At 32.8% G+C, this 21,301-nt stretch overlaps 2 protein-coding genes across 2 annotated transcripts; both read left to right on the forward strand.

The window, feature by feature from the left end:
• Positions 1 to 11,719: 11,719 nt before the first annotated feature.
• LOC132951209 (uncharacterized) lies at positions 11,720 to 21,013 on the forward strand. The gene is made up of 2 exons (XM_061022979.1): positions 11,720 to 11,895; positions 20,276 to 21,013. The coding sequence occupies exons 1-2, from the start codon at positions 11,869 to 11,871 to the stop codon at positions 20,654 to 20,656; spliced, it is 408 nt and encodes a 135-aa protein (XP_060878962.1). The 5' UTR covers positions 11,720 to 11,868; the 3' UTR covers positions 20,657 to 21,013.
• LOC132950803 (uncharacterized) lies at positions 13,472 to 17,029 on the forward strand. The gene has a single exon (XM_061022377.1). The coding sequence runs from the start codon at positions 15,445 to 15,447 to the stop codon at positions 16,249 to 16,251; it is 807 nt and encodes a 268-aa protein (XP_060878360.1). The 5' UTR covers positions 13,472 to 15,444; the 3' UTR covers positions 16,252 to 17,029.
• Positions 21,014 to 21,301: the final 288 nt, after the last annotated feature.

Below are 21,301 nucleotides of genomic sequence, written 5' to 3' on the forward strand. Positions count from 1 at the left end.
CACAAAATTGTTATCCAACGATATATTTCATGTTTCGAAACTTGGTGTAATTTATATTTAAAATACGTATTCAAATACTTTAATATTTTAAAAATATTTCTTTATTTTTTAATAAATATCTTTTAAAAGTATTCAAAATACTTACACAAATAATTTTTTAAGTTTAATAAATGAATAATGAAGGATCAATTCAATGACTAGTAGACTAACCACCAATACCCACGCCATGAAGTACTTTTATTGAATAGTTTCTTTAATCAAGCCAACCAAACCCTCTTATGTATCCCTTCATATATTGTGCTTATTGTAAAAATATTTTATACGGATTGTACAAATTAAAATAAAATAAAAAAATTTTCGATAACATTAATACGAATATCTTATATTAAAATTATAAACTACTACCACGGTACGCCCCATTAAATAAGAAGAAAGACTATTTAAAGATTCAAGATAAAAGCCAATCCAACTAGTGGTGGACAGTGTCTTGTATGCCATGGTATAATATGGCAATGAGGTGCCGACGGGGGTTTCAGTGTCCAGTAATTCTGTTATCTGCTTGTATTTTGGCGAAACCTTATTTATAAATTATCAGAAGTTAGAACCATTTTAAAATAATATTTTGGAAACAAAATTTAAAATAGTACATTCCGAAATATTAGCAATTGGAATTTAGAGTAGACCACGATAATGAAAATAAGTATTTAGTTGGTATTCTAGAATAAAAATATAAATAAACATTTTTTGAGTATTTAAAATACATTGGTCACAAAGTATTTGAAATCCAAAAAAACTATTTAAATACAAGTATTCGAATACTTAACAACACTGATGTATTATTACTGGAGAGTTTTTGTTATGATGATAAGATTTACTGCGTTAAGGTGCTCTCACGTGTCATAGACACGCTTTTACAGATATTTACGCCGAAGCCCTTATCGAATATTATATTAATAAATAGTAGACGTATAAATCGAAGTTCACGATGGTCGTATTAATTTTAAATGAAACTTCGTATTATTATTGTCAGTATACAGTATACCTAGTCAATTAGTGATTCAAGTACACAATTCGAAACGATCTAGTTTTAAATTTTAACAGTAAATATTTTAAAACTTTTAAGTGATTAAAGCATTTTTTTTTGTCATTTTTGGTATCTTTTCTAGGCCATTGAGTTCAGAATATAAAACAGATTTTAAAATTCGATTTTTTTTAAAATTCTTCCGGTTTCATACAATTTCCTGCGACTTGTTGAATCGTCAAGTCGAACATTACAATATGTACATAGGTAACTGTTTTAATCGATTTCAAAACATATTTTTAGTAACACGCGTAGGTATTATGTGCTAACCGCTATGCCGTACCTATAATAATTGTGATCTCGCAATAGTGATAGGTATTTTTTTTTTTTTTTTGTTGGTTTTTTGCCGATTACTCAATGGTTTTTCTTCATATTAAACCAACTACGCGTCGTGATGATGAGCGTCTACGTCATTAAACCGGCAAAGTCAAAATAGCTCGTTGTGCCGCTTTGGACTGCGCATAATATTATTACCGCCCTATACCTCGGGGTATTCATTCCTCGATAGCTAATAGAATAATATTCTATTCCAATATTATGTATCCGTATACTGCCAACCAGCTGGTATGCACGCACTGCACTGCTATGACGCCTATGATTATACATCCATCAGCCTCCTTTCGAATAACCAGTTTTGAGGAGTATTCAGAGCAACTGCAGCACCGCGGTAGACCGACGCTGCACATTGCGCGGAACATTCATTATTGTTGTTTCGATATCGCAAATCTCGGCCGTGTCTATTCGTAAATGAACATACGACCAATTAAAAATTTTACTTTACATTGCACCACGACCTCATAATATTTTAGTGTACTCATTGTTGCAAAACGATAATATTATATCACCAACGCATGCTCCACGAAATCGTCTGTACCCATGTGTAAATCTTAATTAAAGGGCGTCTCACCGCGGCGTGTCTGTCCCGGTCAACCCAACTCGGTTGGTAAAAAATGTATCGAGCGCCTCGAGTGTATTACTCGGCCGGGGCCACGCAACTATACACTGCTGTCGCGTATTTCGTACAATTATTATTTCTTGACTCGCCTATTTCATTCGAAATTTAATAATATCACAATTTTTGCAAAACGATAATATTATATCACCAACGCATGCTCCACGAAATCGTCTGTACCCATGGATAAATGTTAATTAAAGGGCGTCTCACCGTGGCGTCTCTGTCCCGGTCAACCCAACTCGGTTGGTAAAAAATGTATTGAGCGCCTCGAGTGTATTACTCGGCCGGGGCCACGCAACTACACTGCTGTCGCGTATTAGTTGTATTTCGTACAATTATTTCTTGACTCGCCTATTTCATTCGAAATTTAATAATATCACAATTTTTGTAAAACGATAATATTATTATATCACCAACGCATGCTCCACGAAATCGTCTGTACCCATGGATAAATGTTAATTAAAGGGCGTCTCACCGCGGCGTCTTTGTCCCGGTCAACCCAACTCGGTTGGTAAAAAATGTATCGAGCGCCTCGAGTGTATTACTCGGCCGGGGCCACGCAACTATACACTGCTGTCGCGTATTTCGTACAATTATTAATTCTTGACTTGCCTAAACTCGAAATTTAATAATATCACAATTTTTGTATTTGCGTCGCTCAGAAGCACTTATACCTATCTTTATATGAGATATATTATTATTGTTACGCAAATATTTAGAATTTGATTTATAGCTGCTACGTAAAATATAACTTGCCACCTGTTCCTTAAATAAATTGATACCTACGCGCGATAATAGATATTATGCATATAACCGAACAAGTAGAATATTTTATACATATATTATAATATACTCGCCCAAAGAATGCACCGGTATTTTGCAGAATACATTTTCAAAATGTAACATTATATTAATTAACGTTTTTGAATGGTTTACTTTACTTTTTGCATAATGGTTGATAAAGACCCGTACGTTTGACCGCTGGGCCAGAAATACTTGGATGCTTACAATAGTTAATCTATTTCAGTACTGAAAAATACATTGGAATTTAATGTAAAAACACAAATATTATATATTCGTCATAATTTAAAAATGTATCGATAATTTATAGAAGTCTAAAAGTCTAAATATACTCTGTATAACCTAAGTATTTACTAATCACATCAATAATTTATAGAAGTCTAAAAGACTAAATATCCTCTGTATAACCTATGTACTCACTATACGGACTGGTGTGGGTTGATTATCAGAAATAATGGTTTTTGTTTGTCACAGACGTCATGTCTGTAAGTCCAAGTCTGGGTCAAATTCGAAGCTGGTGGGTAAATATACTATATTAGGTGCTATGACTTTAGTTCGTTTCGCAACGGTTTCTTTGACACAATGCATGCAGTCGTCCATCTGAACTTGCTGTTGATTTTATAACTCGATTTTTTAACGTCAGGAGCAAAAGGTGTCAAGGGTTTCTTCACTCGTCGTTGTGTGTATAATTCTATTTGAGTATATTATTTACGCGAGTAATACAGCGCACCTATCGACCTTGTTAAATGCACATATATGTCTAGTGTCTATGTATACGCGGTATCTGGTATATATACCAATATAATATATTATAGTATATGTGCACGTGGATACGTGACCGTATCAGCATCAGCCATCACACATAACATAGTTTTATCGTCGACTTCACAAAGACCTTCGGATCCTTTACATAATGGATTTTTAATCCGTACAGATCTACCATATTATATACGCGTAGGTATGTAAACGTACATAAAAAATACTGCACCAATTAAATTACTCAAACTTCGATTGAATGCGTTATACTTAAACGAGCTATGTAGGTTGCTTTCGTGCGGTAAATTTTCGCAGACGACCTGCCATCTTATATATAGACACTCGAGCGGTTAAAATAATCTAAGCATATAAGCTATACAAACTTAATATTCGCTTTATTGCAAAAATATTATTGACAACGATTTTAGAAAATTTTTGTTCACATGAGACACAGAAAGTAATAACATATATAGGTTTGCGTAGGCACACTCATGTGAGCTATTTGTATTTGATGTCTTAGCAGGTTAAAGGCGTCGTCATTCGCGTATATTATCATATACAGATTAAATCCAGAGTTAATATTAAAATATAGGTTCTTATATGAACACACACGATGTCTAATAGCTATAATATTTCCGTATATGATTCACACGAATGATATTATGGTGCTGTAATAGTATTTTAATAATAACGACTATGCAGTGCACACTGTGAATACGAATCCATGCAAAGAAAATGTCGTTTTTCTGTCGAGAAATGTGTGGGACGCATAGAGAAGCTTTCTTAAACATATTTATATGATCACTGTACATATTAACAGCATATTATTATAATATTATAAATCATATCTATAAAGTACAATATGCACGATGTATCGCAGACACGTTTGAACTTTGAACCGCATGCCTATATATACATGACAAAGTATTCAAATTTAAAATGTTCGTTTGAAAAATTCATAAATATATGCTTGGATTTTTATGCGTGAATAAATTTTTAAAAATATTTTTTATGTAGCTCAAGATTTTTTATACCTATATATTTTAGATTAGAAAATTTTAAGTACAGTACCTATAATTATATTAAAAATTGTAATTTTTAATTTTCCAACAAATACTAATTGTACCTATATACATTTACATGTTTCGGTTATGGTCGATATCTTTCGCAATTACGATATCGTTTATGAAAATGATACGATATTAGACATTTTCATTGGTATTATTTACTATTTTCAGTTCAATAATAATTTGTACATACCTGCATAGTACCATACATTCGGAAAACACATCAATCGGCGCCGTATACAATAATATTATATAATATATATTATTTGGGCTCCTATACTGGTCAATAATACTGTTTTAATGCAGTATTAGTCATGGCAATTAGTTATAGAATTAAATTCGTAGATTCCAATCGATAACTCTACGAAAAAAAACCGAAAAATTCGCTCTGGTGTACAGTTGTAGGTTTTGAGTGTACCTTTTCGGCTCTTCATTGAGTATAGTTAACTGTAATCAACCAACTAGATTAGATTCCATATAATTACCATTAATAATCATTTTCAGAGTCAAAGGTTGAAGAAAAATTTTGGCTCTAAACGCGTTTGAAAACTGGACGGACTAAAAAAAACAAATGGCGTTGTTGAACGAAGAGATTTTTTTCCTTGCCCTAATTTAGTATCTGTAATAAAAAACGAGAAATATTATTTTCTAGAATATTGCAATAAAACATACGCAGCTGTCATAACGCACGTTAAAAATTTTGCCGAATGTAGGCCGTTAATATATTTTATGCCCAACAGGCAATGAATATAGGTATATAAGAACTCGGTGCTATGTGAAAACTAAAAAAAGTCTTAGACGAAACTGACAAATCGTTATTGTTGGGCAAGTTAAAATGGTTTGAAAATATTAGATTTATCCACTGCCCAACCCAATCGCATTTAAATCATTAAATTCACAAGCCATAGCCGATATAGGTATATAACTCACGCAGATACTTATTGTACAGATATTAATATGTTGTTATAATGTTATTAAAAATGAATAAATTATTATTATTGTTCGTGTATTGAAATCTAGTCGCTGTTTTTCGCAAGTGGGTTTTTAATATTACTAAATGATATTTCGGTGCAAATTATTAACAGTAGGTATACGTCTTATAAAATATATAAACACTATCTATGCTTGTTAGATAATACTATAGTGACCTATAGCCTATGTAATGTACCAGTGTATATACTGTAGACTATTTATTTATCTATTCCATTTTTGTTGTACTTCTTTATATTATATATTATATTTATTGCAGTTTATCTTTTTATTATTATATTACTAATTAATAACTTCTACTATAGGTATGTCTATTCATGTTTTTGAATTATAGTCAAATATGACGCAGCTTTTACGAAAATGACAAAAATATTATAAAATTTATAAATTCATACATACTTATCTTTTAATAGTACTCCATCATCACCGATAAGAGGTTACCCTCAGTGGCCATTTAACTATGTTATGTGTATAATCATTGATCACTTACTGAAAATTGTAATTTTTTTGGCCAATAAACATTATTATTATTATTTTACGCCGGGTTTCACATACAATCACTAAACATTTAATGAATCCCATGTATGTATAGTGAGCTCTAACAATCCTTCGGACGTGATTTAGTGATTGGTCCATTCAATTTTAGTGAATCACTCAATAATTAATATTTTTTTTTATTTAACCCGGTATTAGCACGCGGTTGTCTATACGATGCACGGTGGTCTCAATAAAAAAATTTTCTGAAAAGTCTAAACTTTCATATCGGAAACGCGTAAATTGATTCAAATTGATGTAAATATTATACACCTATACGGTATGTTCTTACCTACTTCATAATTACATTCAAAATATTTTTATTTTCTTACGATCCATACAATTTATGTGAGTACACAGTAGAGCATACAAAATATATAATTTACTATCACACAATAGGCGTTTTGTAATTTATTGCCGTTTGTTGACCACATGCCGTATAACTTTCATAATAACATTCGAATTATATTTTACAATATTTATATTTACACGCATAATTATTGGAAATCGACAATAAGTCATAACTCATAACTATTACCGTAAGCATATATTACGATAAATTATCCCTAGATAATATAGGATGTTGATGACCTAAATAACACACAAAACTGCCCTAAAAACTCTTAAAAATGAACTTAAAATAGGTGGGTAAGTGGATTTCGCTCTGTTGTACAGTAGGTTACAAGCGGGTCGCTGTAATGGATGGTGTTAAATTTAAATTTAAATATCATTGTATAAGAAAAACGATTCTGAGCGAAAACGGTCAGTCAGCCTATGATATTACCAAGTATATTTGATGATATTATTGTGAATAAAGTAATTTATATATAACCTATTTACGAGGAGCCTTGTTTTAAATTTTCAATCCTTAGCTATAAAAGTCGAACATTTTATAAATTTTTAACTACAAAATAATAACTAAATTTTAAATTTGATACATTTTGTCAAAATTTGAACTTTAAATACTTATTAAAAAAAATTGTGCCAATGTATTTTTAATGTTTTTCAACTGCTATTGTAAAAATATATCAGGAGCCTTGCATTAAATTTTCACGCTTTTTTTACCCAACAAATAAAATGTTATTGATATTTATATGAAAAAAATAATATATAAAAAAAAAAAACACAAATCATTGTAAAATCAATACGTCCATCGTTTCACTCGGAATCTAAAATTCACTTACAACTAAAAATGCAAAAGAAAATTAGTATATTCTGAATCAAGAGAGCATGAAAGTATGAAACTCATTTTGACCTAATATAGCACTTTATAGGATTAAAGGGGAAAAATGCAAAAGTCATCAACATCCTATCTCTTAAAATCACACACGTTTCGATACTGACGAGTATATTTTCCGTATGCTTAAAACTTAAAAAGTTAAAACCTCGGCTACGTGTGGTCTATATCAGTGATTTTCAACCTTTGTGTGTTGGTGACTTGAGATATTAGCCCAATTTGTCATATGACCTTTTTTTAAATAATATTCAACGGATGGGCTACTTTACCCCCCTCCCCCCTTTCGCACCCTCAATTTTTTCAATGATTACCACGACTTAAACTTTAGAGAAACGGTGTTACTCTTCATTTATTTATTTTTACTCATATAATTATTATAACAAGTCATAATATTAATTACATTTTATTATCTTATTACATAATAATAATGTCTTTAATTTTTCGGTGAACCATTAAAAATTATTCGCGACCCGAAATTGGGTCACGACCCTATATTGTCGAGAAACGCTGTAATCTATATATGTAAGTATCGCAGGATCGATTTCGGCGTCCCTTTGCCCTAAAAATGATTATAATATACAATATCAAATAAAAATAAAGTGTTTCGACCCGACGCGCCATTCGAAAAACGCGATCATCGCGACAGAGGAAAAAAGCTATTACTTCTGTAATGTTATGTATGCATATACTATTACATAGGTATCGTAACCATATAAACTCGCGTTTTGACAGGAAATCGATTATACGCCGCGCTCGCGTCCATATATAGAGACTATATCACTATACTGCGGTCCACTTTAATAATAATATAATGTTATATGGTGTATACGGCTGGGTCGGACGGACCTACAATGACGAATCGTAAAAATAATAATCGTCAAACGATCGCGGAGAGACCCATATATTTTATTTCACGCGCTACAAATTAATGGCACACACTTGCAGCCTAAACCGTAAAAGACTTACGCACGTGTAAATGCCGTTCCCCCGATCGATGTTTACATAATATACATTTCAGCCCTTTACTGCACGCACAGGTGTTATTGGGTGCTTGAATGCTATAATATAATATTAATTATTTTTTTTATTTAAAATCAAACGAACCATATGAAATACAAGTACCAGTATAGCGCATGATTGTTGTCTGCAGTCATATTTCAAAGGGATCGATTGTTGAAAGTCACTTTAAGTCACTATTAAATACCTGATAAAATATATAATGTTCGAAATTAAGTATAAGCGGATTGTTATTTTAACAGCAAGAGCGCTTGTGGTTTAGAAAAGTATTGACTTTACTAACATTTTTTGGAAAATTGAAGATGTACATTAACACGTAATATATAACATTTTATACCGCCCTCCTTGTGTCTGGGAGTGATTTAAGTACTAAGAGATAAATTAGTGGCCTAATTTATACATTTTTATACATATAAGTATCTCATAACTTAATATTATGAAATAAAAATAATTGTAGGTTGCAATTTGAAACCAAAAGTGGATAGCCGTAGTGGTTTCAACGACGAACATTATAACAAGAGGGGGGGGGGGGGGGCAGGACAACCTAAAATATTACAACTGTATAGGCTTTTTACAATTTTCAAAATCATAAATTATGCAAAACCAGCTACACCTTGTATTTAAAGTCTAAATAATATAATATATTATTGAATATACTTTTTCGAACAACGAGTGTTTTCTGTTAAGAAAATCACTCTGTATATAATACAGACTTATATGATTCCGGAAATTATTTTACGGTCACATAACACTACAAAGGGTTTATAAAAGCATCGCACATAAACGGACACGTTTACGTAAAAACAGATTATATTTCACGTGTTCCTAAGAGTTTATTAGTGTATTAAGTATAATGGCGCCGTATGTAATGGACACCTATACATTTTTTTTTTTGTAAACATAAAATGATGAATACCTGTATAATAATAGCAATCGATGTTGCTTGCAAATCTGTTGGGTATTAAATATTTAGTACATACCTACCTAAAATTAAGTACAATAATAGTTGATATTATATTGTACAGTTTATCTATTGGAAATGAAAAACTCGAAAATAAGCTAATTTTTTTTAATAGGTTAACACGACATACGTATATGTCGCGTTTGACTTAACCGAGTTACTTTTATGGCGTGGTCCGACGGTGCATAAATAATAGAACAACAATGACGTGATTGATGATCGCAAATGCACTACGATAGTACGATGGCACACTCCTGCAGCGGCTGCAGCCAGTGGCGTGACGAAGGACTTTATTTGAGGCACGTACCTCAGCTTAAAGGGCGGTGTGTGTCCTGGAGACTAGGGGCATTTCACATACAATAAATAATTTATTAAGTACACACTGAGACCAAGCCAATCATTCTCAGTAACCATTTAAGTAAATACGTAATTATTTATACAAGTATTTATAATTACTAATATAAATTATTGTGCTTCATAAGTTAATGAAGTTCGCCACGCCACTGGCTGCAGCTACACTTAAACAATTTCATTCTTGACATGTCGTGGGGCCGTGAATTAACCATACTCTATACTATAGAGTCTATAGCGTCTATAGCTATAGAGTCTATAGCAACGATTTTAAAACTGGGGGGGGTCTCCATTAATTTTTTTAGGATCATCATTACATAGGTAGGTATACTTTTTAATGTTATCATAATAAAAGGGTCACCAAAAACGTCGGTGACATTACAGGGGACCACGGCATCAATAAAATTGAGAACCACTGGTCTGCTCTAGTACCTAAACCAGTATAGTGTTTGAAGTATGAAATATTTCACAACATTGAATTTTTTTTAATACAAATATTAATTATATAATATTATGGTTATATTATTATTTATCAATTATTTAGCTTCCAATACTTAAATTATTATAGCTCAACAGACATCAGTTATAGATAGGTATTAGAAAGGAAACATAATTAGTGAACAAAAGGTTAGGTGTAATTAATATTTCATGAAATTCTCAAACACTACCTATACATATATATATTATAGTAAACAAGATGATTTTAATAATTTGTATTCTTAATAGAACACAATCATGTGTATGATAAATGCATGTTTTTTTTTCGTTAATGATGTCTAGAATCTGTATACGAGTATACCTCCATACGAATATAATATATGTATATAGGTTCAATGAGAAAATTGTTTAAAAGAAAATACACGTGACTTATTTTGTAGGAAAAATCTGATGACGACACTGAAACCGATTTGAAACTATTAATAGTTAGTCAAATCGACATTATTATAAAATATAATATTATCGTTTGTCACAATAATATTATATAAGTATTACATTTCTTGGGTACCTCTGAAACAGTGTGCTATACGGATAATGTCAAGCGTGGCACACGCGCTTTGTGCATATTTTGGAAGTCAGAGTAATAACGTCTTTCGTTCGTGACCCAACCAGTATAATACCTACGCAGTTCGCCTACAAAACAATAATAATATGGTACTTACAAAATATTTGTTGAGCCGATCGATCGAGAACGCCACGCCACGGACGCGAAAAGAATTCGCGATGAGAGACTTAATCATCTCTCGACTCGCGCCCTCCCGCCACAACATTGTCCTTAACAGAGGCCTACATACCCGTGTAGAGCGTCTGTCCGTGAAGTGCCAAAGTGTCGGGTACCACACAAGAGTCTACACGACAAAGGTCCGTCACACAGCGGTGGTGGTATAGCGGTGGCGGTAAAATGCGCGGCCGGACACTGCAATTTACCGCTGCGAGACGACAGGGTTTTGCCTATGCGCCACTGCAGCAGCGGGTGCCGCGGGCGTCTTAAATCCTTTTCGAACGGCATCGCACGCCCTTGCCCCTCCCCCGTCTGGCAAACCCGCGACATAGACCCGCTAGCCGATCGCGGCAACGCGCGCGCGTCCGAGGAGGTGCCGGTACCGAAATTACCAGACAGTAAAATATTTTATAATATGTAAACGCCGCTCGTACGCCACCGCGGCGTATAATACGCGCGAGGCACGAGAAAATATATAAAACTACAACAATTGCGTAACGTCCAATAATTATTACTATGCACACACAGTCGGCCGTCGAGCATGTATTATATAGTCGCTGTGTCGCAACTCGCGAGAGTGTAATATATTATTATTATTATGATTTTCGTTCTCTCTCGCCCCTCTCGCCCGCTCTCACTCACTCTCTCTCTCTCTCTCTCTCTCGCTAAGATCGACCGCCGTCGATGCCGACTTGACCCACTGGCTCACATTCACGCGCACGCATATATTATTATCATTACGAACGAGCGCCCTCTTCTCGATCTCGATCCCGTCCACAACAACATCTGAGATCGTCGTAAAATCATCATTATTATCGCTCGCGTCCGTATCAGTGTTACACGTGCGGGGCAGACGTCTTAAGACTCGTAACATATTATCACCATCACGCACGCCGACGATGCGCCCGACCCCGGTTCTGCTAACGGTGAGTCCGATACACGGTTATTGTTTGTTTCCCCCTGTTACTTTTAAGTCACCCCGAAAACGGTTTACAAAAAAAAAAACAATACCGAATACGGTGAAACTTCCAATGTATAACGAAGTCTCGTGGGCATAAAAATAAAATTCGTGTTATAGAGATGATTTCGTTGAATAGAATTATTGAACAAATTTTGTTCCGATTTGGTTTGGTTCTCAAAAAATATTTCGTCGAACAGAAAACGTAAAGAATAGTAGAGAAAATGGTCGTTATACGGAAGTTTCCCTGTGTTTTCGTCTCCTCTCTCAGAAGCGCAATCGAGTTGAATGTATTTTTATCGATACGCGGTGCATGCGCTTTTCACGAATTAATTAAATAATTGTTGTGATTTTTCATTATTTTATAACACCGATTATACTCGTGTCCGAAGAAATTGTCTGCAAATGGTTTTTTATGCACTATTATTATAGATACGTCCGAACGCACGTGGTCGTCATTTTTTTTTTTTATTTCATAACATGTAAACAATATATAAACAAGAGTGAAATTATGAAATACCTCCTTTAAGTTTTAGATGTTTTAGCTGAGATGTTATGATGACATGTACTTTAGTTTAGATGTCAAACGCGAATATTGTCGGTTGCGTTTGGCTGATAACCCGTCGCGGGGTGCAGATATGAGATCAAATCTCTATAAAATTAGACATTTGGACTTCCTCCATCCATTGAACACCTTTAACATCGCAAAATATATATGTTTAGGTACATTTGACGACACGATTATAAAATGTATAAAACAGGTGTTATTTGAATTTCACATGTCTATAGAAATGTATAGTATTGCATACATTTTAAATCGTCTCTTACAAGCAAAACACGTATTTTAATAATGGACAACAATCTATCGATCAATTTTAAAAACATCTAAATTCTTTTGTATATTAGTCATACGCGTACGTCGTACATAAGTACTCCATAAATTTAAATTGTTTTAATAATTGTACATCATAATATTTAGTGGGCACACAAATAAGTATCCTAACATGTATTGCTCAGTCATAATGTCGATCAAAACGCCGTCATACATTAGAAAGTATTGAGTACCTAATAATTATTTATAAATATTATTATGACACGGTTTACATTATCGAGTTCGTATTTAATCTATTACATTTTAATGGCAAGGCAGGTACTTATGAAAACTATAGTACCTACAATACATTTTCGTCGGGTTTGTATAACAACTGTTTTAACGTTTTTCTAGATAAAATCGAAACCAACTTATAAGTATAATAATTATATATTATTATAAAATATTATAATAGAATTAATAGCAAATTTCAATCGACTTAAATCAATGCATTAAATTGTTATGTCTGCTGAAAACGTTTCTCAATAATTGAACATAATATTTAAATTTATAATTTCGTAAAATCGAATAAGAAACCTAATTAGGCACCTATATACTACATTGTCTACATTATATAATATGTACGTGTAAATCGGAATTTTTTGTTATTGTAGGTTAACTGCGTTAATCACGATATGTCCATATATTATGTGACGGTCACTATAAACTCTTATAAAACTATAAAAGTATTTACTTATGTATACGATGGTAATTTTAAAGGTTGACATTAAATTGTAATTACCTTCAGTATAATAAAATTAGACATGGACCGTATTTCATTAATAATTATAATTATTATATATGATATGTATATGATTCGTATATGATAAATTCGTATAAAAATAATATAAAACCCAGGATGATTCATTGGGTTTGTCACCACCAATAACGTTTTCTCAATAACGTTCTTGAAATCTGATTTAATGTAATTCTAACATTACAGTACGTCCGTATTTCATATTTTTGGAGGTCAATTTATGTAAAGTAAATATTTTAAAAGTCAAATCATTTATTAATTTCCATTAAACATTTAAATAAAATTATTTAAGTTTTAAAATATGGGCTGCAATTGGAGACAATTATACATTATATTACATAAATGTATAATTTATAAACTATACCATAAATAACGACGTATGAATTTATTAATTTATTACATTTATTAAAATTGTTTTAGTTTTGATGCAAATATTACGATTTATCTGATATTCAATTACATGCTTTGACGCAAATGATCATCTTCCTACTATGATAGGTACATAACTTATAGACAGCGATGACATTGCAGGAACTCTTTTAAGGAAGATTTAAAACGCCCTTTGATAAGAAACAAACAAAGTAAACAATTTTGATTTTGACATTATTAGTTAATCTTATATAGACACCTCCTTTTGCCGCCGGAATGATGTATAACATAACAATTTGTTCCTATACTCAATATTCAATTGCAAACAAAAATCTGCCAAATAACATGCTACCTATGTATAACTTGCCTAAAAGAAGTTTTTAGATTTTGGTTTCGAGTAGGTACGAGGTTTTTGGAATAACACCCATGAACTCGGAAATAATTCAATTAAAACGTGAAACAACCGGTTTTTTTTCATACATCAACAATGTATTGATATTACGCCATAACAGGTTCAAAAAAAAAAAAAAAAAAAACTAACTACCGATTACACTTTTTATTTTTTTGTAGTATTATTTTCAAAAAGTCTTAGGTCAATGTTCTCCCGTTTGCATGTTTGTCCCCACCGATTTGAATACAAACACGTGCACCTATACAATTTGTAGGTGATCAATATTAAAAGAAATTTTCTGAACGCAATGCAATGGGAAATCCGATGACAGCAGCATACATTAAGATAACATCGAACTATATAATGTATTATTCGGCGACTAGCTCAACAATGAATGAATGCATAATATAATATGTGAATAAAAAAATTCTGGTCTCTATAATAGAGTCCATAATAAATGTAGTATGCATGCATGATATACCTATACGGTTATATACCCTGTCGTCGTATAACATAATGTCCGAAAATTATGTACCTACGTACCTATTACATGTTTGATAAGATAATAATATAATATAATGGCATACAATATAAAATATATACATTGTAAGTAATAAAAACAAAAATTCAGAATGAGAATTTTACTCATTTCAATAAGTAATGGTTTTGGTGAAAAAAAAATACCATTTGTTTGACATGATAAGTATACCTGTATAATACAATTCAAAAGCATTATTATGGGTACTCAAATAAATGGATAATAATAAATAATAAAATATGGCACCCCGATCACGGATAGGTATATAATTAGTATATTAGGTATTATACATAATTTTATAAAGTGACACGCTAGTAGCAAAACCTAAAATAAATAATTTTATTACGATTTACGATGTCATTAGATGGGAAAAAAATGTCCTCCACCTTCCAACAACTATTTTAGCTCCGTTAGGCTATTTTTTTGGTTTATTTTCTACTTTTAAATTATAAGATAGCAATTAATAATCATAATTTTAAATGGTATTCGGGATGTCAGAATAAAAATTTCCCAATTATACATTATACTACCTAAATTATTATAATATACATATATATTATATATATATTATGATTACTTTTTGCCGATGATATGAAAGTCTTTCGTTTAATTAAATCACATTCTGATTCAGCTCTCCTTCAAAATGATCTAAATACACTAACTGTTTGGTGTAATTTAAACAAATTACCGTTAAATATTGATAAGTGCAAAATAATGTCGTTTACTAGGTCTCGATCTCCAATTATTAATGATTATACCATAAATAATATTGTACTTAAACGCGTTTTTGAATTTTGCGATTTGGGGGTTACATTTGACTCAACCTTTTCTTTCAATAAACATTATTTAAACATAACAAAAAAATCATCAACTATATTAGGTTTCATTAATAGAACTTGTCAAGATTTTACAAATTCCGATGCCTTAAAAATTCTGTATTTTTCACTAGTGCGTTCTTCTCTGGAATACAACTCGGTCGTATGGTCACCCTCTAGTGTTGTTCATATACAGAGTTTAGAAGCTATTCAAAATCGTTTTCTTCGTTTTATCTCTTACAAATGTAATATACCACGTAAACCACACTCTCAATATACTCCGTTATTAAACCAATTAAATATGACCACTCTAGCTGAAAGGAGAAAAATCATCGATTTGAAATTTCTATATAAAATAGTAAATGGTTTTTTAAATTGTCCCGAATTACTCAGCTGCTTAAATTTTAATATTCCTCATTGTCGAACTAGATCGGCAAATACTTTTTACATTTCATTTCAAAGAACTAATTATGCACTTTGTTCACCTATTAATAGATTAATGAAAATAACTAATGACGTCCAGATAGATCTATTTAGTTTTCCTTCTTTTGATTATTTTTGTAACTATATTGCGCATCTTTAAATTATTTCTGCTACCTATATTATTATTGTCTATATTATATTTTTATATTGTTTTTATTGTTTTTAATATTATATTTTTATTATACATATACTATTTACTGTATTTCTTAATAGATTTAAGTCTACAAAATTGTTATTAAATTATAAAAAATTGTAATTGGGTTCTACCCGTTTGAATTAATAATAAATAAATAAATAAATATAGACATAATATAGTAGATATATAATAAATGTATGACACTCAAGTACATTATTGTTATAGATTTCATAAAAAGATAGAAAAATCTATTTTAATGAGATAAACACTGTAGTTAAGAGGAGTGAACGGATCGAGAATGATTGTGTACAATTTTCAAAAAAAGCAACTCATATCAAGAGTAAAATGTTACAAAGGAATCCGCCTGTTACACTCAATTTACAAAAATATTTGCCATTACTCTAAAGTGTAGGCGACATAAACATAAATATATAAACTGTAAACTTAATAGGTATATCAGTAATTATCAGTGGTTAGGTTAAAGGAATATCGACAAGTGACCATATTTTCGCACAACGATAAGTTGGGGAATAATTGTATAGGTATAATGTATATAAGTTTGATGAAGATCTACACTTGATTTTTATTGATTTTAAATAAGTCTGTGACTGCATAAAGAGGAATTAACTTTGGGTGGTACTTAAAATTTCTGAAATCCCCTTAGAACTTGTGATATTAGTCAAAATCTGTAATAAAAATACGATGTGTCAAGAACTTACACTACCTGAAGGGTAAAACGTCCGAAAGTTTTGATGTCAAAACAGGTCTAAGAAAAGGGGACGATAATTGTCTCCAGTACTACTTAACTTGGCATTATATCAAGCGATAAGAGGTGTGAAAGACAACATGTACACATAACTAGTTGGAAACAGAACCTGGGAGAATCCTAAGACCAGACAACCCCAAATACACCAAAGTTAATATAGAAGCTAGCCAACGAATAAGGCAAAATTGAAGATAAAACAAAGTACATTATTAGGCACAGACGTTTTATCAACAAACAACGTTTTTTATTTAAGTAAGACAATACACTTTTGAACAGGTGAACAACTTTAATTGTTAATCGTTAATGTGAATATAAACGTAAATAATAATATTCTTCATATTGTGATTAATCTCAGAATAACGGCAAAATATCGATATTATTTTACCATGAATGTCCAATTCAAGTCAAGATTATTTTTAAAAGAACCCTAAATAAAACTCTGTATACTATACTTATCTTCGTCCAATCACCGTGTTTAGATGTGAAACATAGGTCAACAACAACAATGAGTGACAGAGGTCACTTTTAAGGTTTAAAATAAAGATTCAGTCGATTCTGTGATAGTGTGATAATGAGTCTATGGACCTATACAAAACTCTAAAAAATAAGTCGGAACTTGGAGCAACAGGATTCGGGTCAATCTTTAAATGGTATAAAACCCTATAAGTATTTGAAAATAGAGTATTTAAGTATACTAGAAAATTCCTATGATAAAAATTTGAATTTTGAATAAACGCGATATTCGATGATAAAAAATATGTAAGCAATAAGCACGCAGGACGAATCACTCTGTGTAATATAGACCAGCGGTTCCCAACCGGGAGGGAATTCCCCTCAGGCGGGGATTTAGAGACTGCTCGGGGGAGGGGGGGAAATATAATGATGATGGAATTACGAAAATAATTATGTTATTTTACAATGTGTACAATTGAAATCACCATTTTAGTTAAATTTACTTATATTATTTATATTTTATATCAATATTTTTGTTTTTATATTCAATATTTTTTTCTTATACTCAATATTACTACCTACTTCGTAAGTTGATTTAGAATAAATTTTTAAAATGATGAAAAAAAAATCAAAATAAATAGTTGTTGGTTTTTTTTTACCGAAAAAATTCTCCTAGACTCTAATTTAAAGGGGGGGGGGGGAATAAGATTTTAGTGAATTTACAAGGGGAGCGTAGAATGAAAAATGTTGGGAGCCACTGATATAGACTACAGTAATATACACTATATACAGATAATTATTTGCATTTAATTATTAGGTGTGTACTATGAGGTGGTCGGTAGAATGTGGATTAGTGTGTACCTATAATTAGAACTGACAATTTATATACCGGGTGCAACAGAAAGAACAGACAAATTTAATTAAACCTATATGTAATAATTAATGACTATTGTTCTGAAGACTAATATATATATATAATATGTATTATTGTATTCATATAATGTGGGTAGTGGGTACTAGCTCTGCAGTTAATCCTACAGTTGATTAATGGATGTACGCGCGTGAACAATTGTTTTGTTGGGGGAGGGAGGGGGGGGGGGGGCAAGTGGTCTGTGAAGTGTCGTTTAATTATCGCAGGAGATGTCTTTTGAAAACTGTTGAATGGGATGGCAATTTATAGAATTGATTTCGAGCACGAGGCCAAAGCACGGCAAAATATGAAATATGAAATGTAATATTGTCTATTGTTTCGATCACTGCGTACCACGTAAATAGGTCCTATTTCGTCATATAATTTTGAGCAGATTGTGCACATTATACACAATCGCGTTCGATATAATATTATACAGAGAGATTCTTTTGGCATTGTAAAAGCTCGTTTAACTCGAAAAGTGATAACGTTTTTGAAAACAAGACGGATGTGGGGGGTGTACATTTTTTTCCATTACTTTCAAATAAAAAACGGGAAAGAAACAGTATAGACATACTTACCTACAAATTGACACGTGTACAACGCGTTCGAGACCGTATACAGTTACACTAGTAGTTAGAGTTTTCGGGCATTTGTCGGGACAACGGGGCCGGATGTAACCCTGGAAAAATGAAAATCCCGTGTCTTGTATACGCAGTCACCCCAAGTCCTGGCCGGCTACCGTAATGCCTGATAACCATGGCTCGTATAAGTTCATGCACTGAAAAACGCTAAAATGCGTATGCAACCATGTTCTTCTTTTCTATTGCCTATGGGACCACAACTGAGGCGGAAAACACGATCGTATTTACTTCCACCTCAGTTGCATAATCGTTTATTGCACAATAGCTAAAAATTATACGAAGTCAACGAACAAATAAATATATATATATATATACTTAAAGTATCATGCCCCTATTAAAAATGCTCAAATATAATCTTGAGATTTCCAAAATTAAATTTCATATATTGATTCCCTGTCACCTCGAAGCGAATCCCTATATTACCCCATCTAGCGTTTAATACGAAGATTTAACACATGGACTTAACTCCTGCTAACAATCGGATGCGAGTTATAATATTCATAGTCGTTGCTTACTGGACTCACGGTTAACGTTGACTCATTCGCCCATTGGACTCGAACAGAATGGTCTCAATATTTACAAATATTTACATCCCAATACCGCACTATACCAACACATAGGACAATGTTAATCTATTGGATTCACTAAACTGTTTGATGAGGTCAATGTGTATGTTCCCACACTGTTTGGTCCATTTCCCCCGATTTATTGCATATATTTTGACGATTAATACTATAATACCTCGACGTTACACATAGAAAAGTTATTAAACGATTTTGAAAATATTTTTCATATAATTAGAAGTCTTTACAAAACCGAGTTTTCAAAGAAAAAAATCATCGATTTTCTATTTTCATCGTTACAAATTGTCATGTTTCTTTGTCGTTTATGAATGACAAAACAATAAAAAATACTTATGAATTAGAAACATACATAATAATGAGAACATTAGTTATTAGTACATGGCCAAATTGAATTGTTTACGCATAATATGCGTATAAATATCTTTTTTATTCTTGGCGCTTTCGCCTTGAATTTATACTCATTCCGCGGTCAATGGATTCAAATGCTCTGCAGGTCATCCCAAATCGAGTCCAACAAGCCGTGACTATACTGCACTGCTTTGCGATTATATTAGTAACACTATAATATATTTTATTACTGTAATTTGTTGTTGTTGTTGTTATCAATATTACTATTGTCGTTGTTCTGCAGGCGTTTGCCGCCGCAGCGGTGCTACTGCAGCAGGCTCCCGCTGTCCACGCGGGCATCATCGGGCTCATCCAGAACAACGTGTTGGGCTCGGCCCAATTCCACAGACAACAGTCGTGGCCGTTCGACCCGAACGTGAGCGCCCGCCGGACGCACGAGTTCGTCGCGCTGCACGGCGACAAGTCCGAGAGGCTGATCGAACGCATCGGCCTGGGGCTGGACGGCAGGCAGCAGGAGCGCCGGGAACAGCAGGCGGTCAGGGACATCTTGTACGACCGGCAGCAGCGAAACGACGGGCCAGCTTCCGGTGCCGGCGGCGGTTACCAGCACCAACTGTCCCAGCCAGTGCAGGCGTATCCGGCCGGTTACGCGCGAAGACGATGACGCGCGGCGCCGTGTCAAGGTATTCCGTCACCGATGTCCGTCGAACACGCGTCCTTGTCCGTCGTTCTACAGCGTAATAGGTTTTATGATATTATGTTGCTGCGTCGACGACCACCGACGCTGCGGCTGCAGTTTGCGCCGGTTTCCATCCTATATATTGTAATGTTGTACGACGCGATGCACTGAAAACCATGATGCACGCGACATGCATTTTTATAATTGCATAATATTATTATAGTTTTAAGTTTACCAAATGCGCACCTGAACGGCGATGGTAATAATTTATAATCTAGATAAAAACAAATTGTTTTAGTCATTATAGTATTGTATCATATAAATAAAATGTATTATCGTGTACCTGCCTACCTATATTATATCGTGAGTCGCACCGGCGACAACAATAAATTATAATAAAAAAAACTGATACGTATCGACTAGAAATCCTCTGTAATTAATACCAACTATAATAACGATTTTCTCGACAATCGTTTCTTAGCTTCGCGAAGCACTGCACTATAACCCATAGAGTAATAACTACTCTATGGTATAACCTAACCTAACATTACCTCTATGTGATTGATCATTGATGACACTGCAATATAATATAGACTTTTTCCGTTCAACTAAGAACATTTTCAAAAACAT

This window comes from Metopolophium dirhodum, chromosome 8 (assembly GCF_019925205.1).
Source record: "Metopolophium dirhodum isolate CAU chromosome 8, ASM1992520v1, whole genome shotgun sequence".
NCBI lineage: Eukaryota > Metazoa > Arthropoda > Insecta > Hemiptera > Aphididae > Metopolophium > Metopolophium dirhodum.

What these genes read in the sequence shown, in the direction of transcription:
- LOC132951209 (XM_061022979.1), top strand. Translation starts at nt 11,869, where the DNA reads ATGCGCCCGACCCCGGTTCTGCTAACG. An exon ending in CGACCCCGGTTCTGCTAACG is followed by an intron (nt 11,896 to 20,275) that starts GTGAGTCCGATA and finishes GTTGTTCTGCAG; the next exon opens with GCGTTTGCCGCCGCAGCGGT.
- LOC132950803 (XM_061022377.1), top strand. Translation starts at nt 15,445, where the DNA reads ATGAAAGTCTTTCGTTTAATTAAATCACATTCTGATTCAGCTCTCCTT.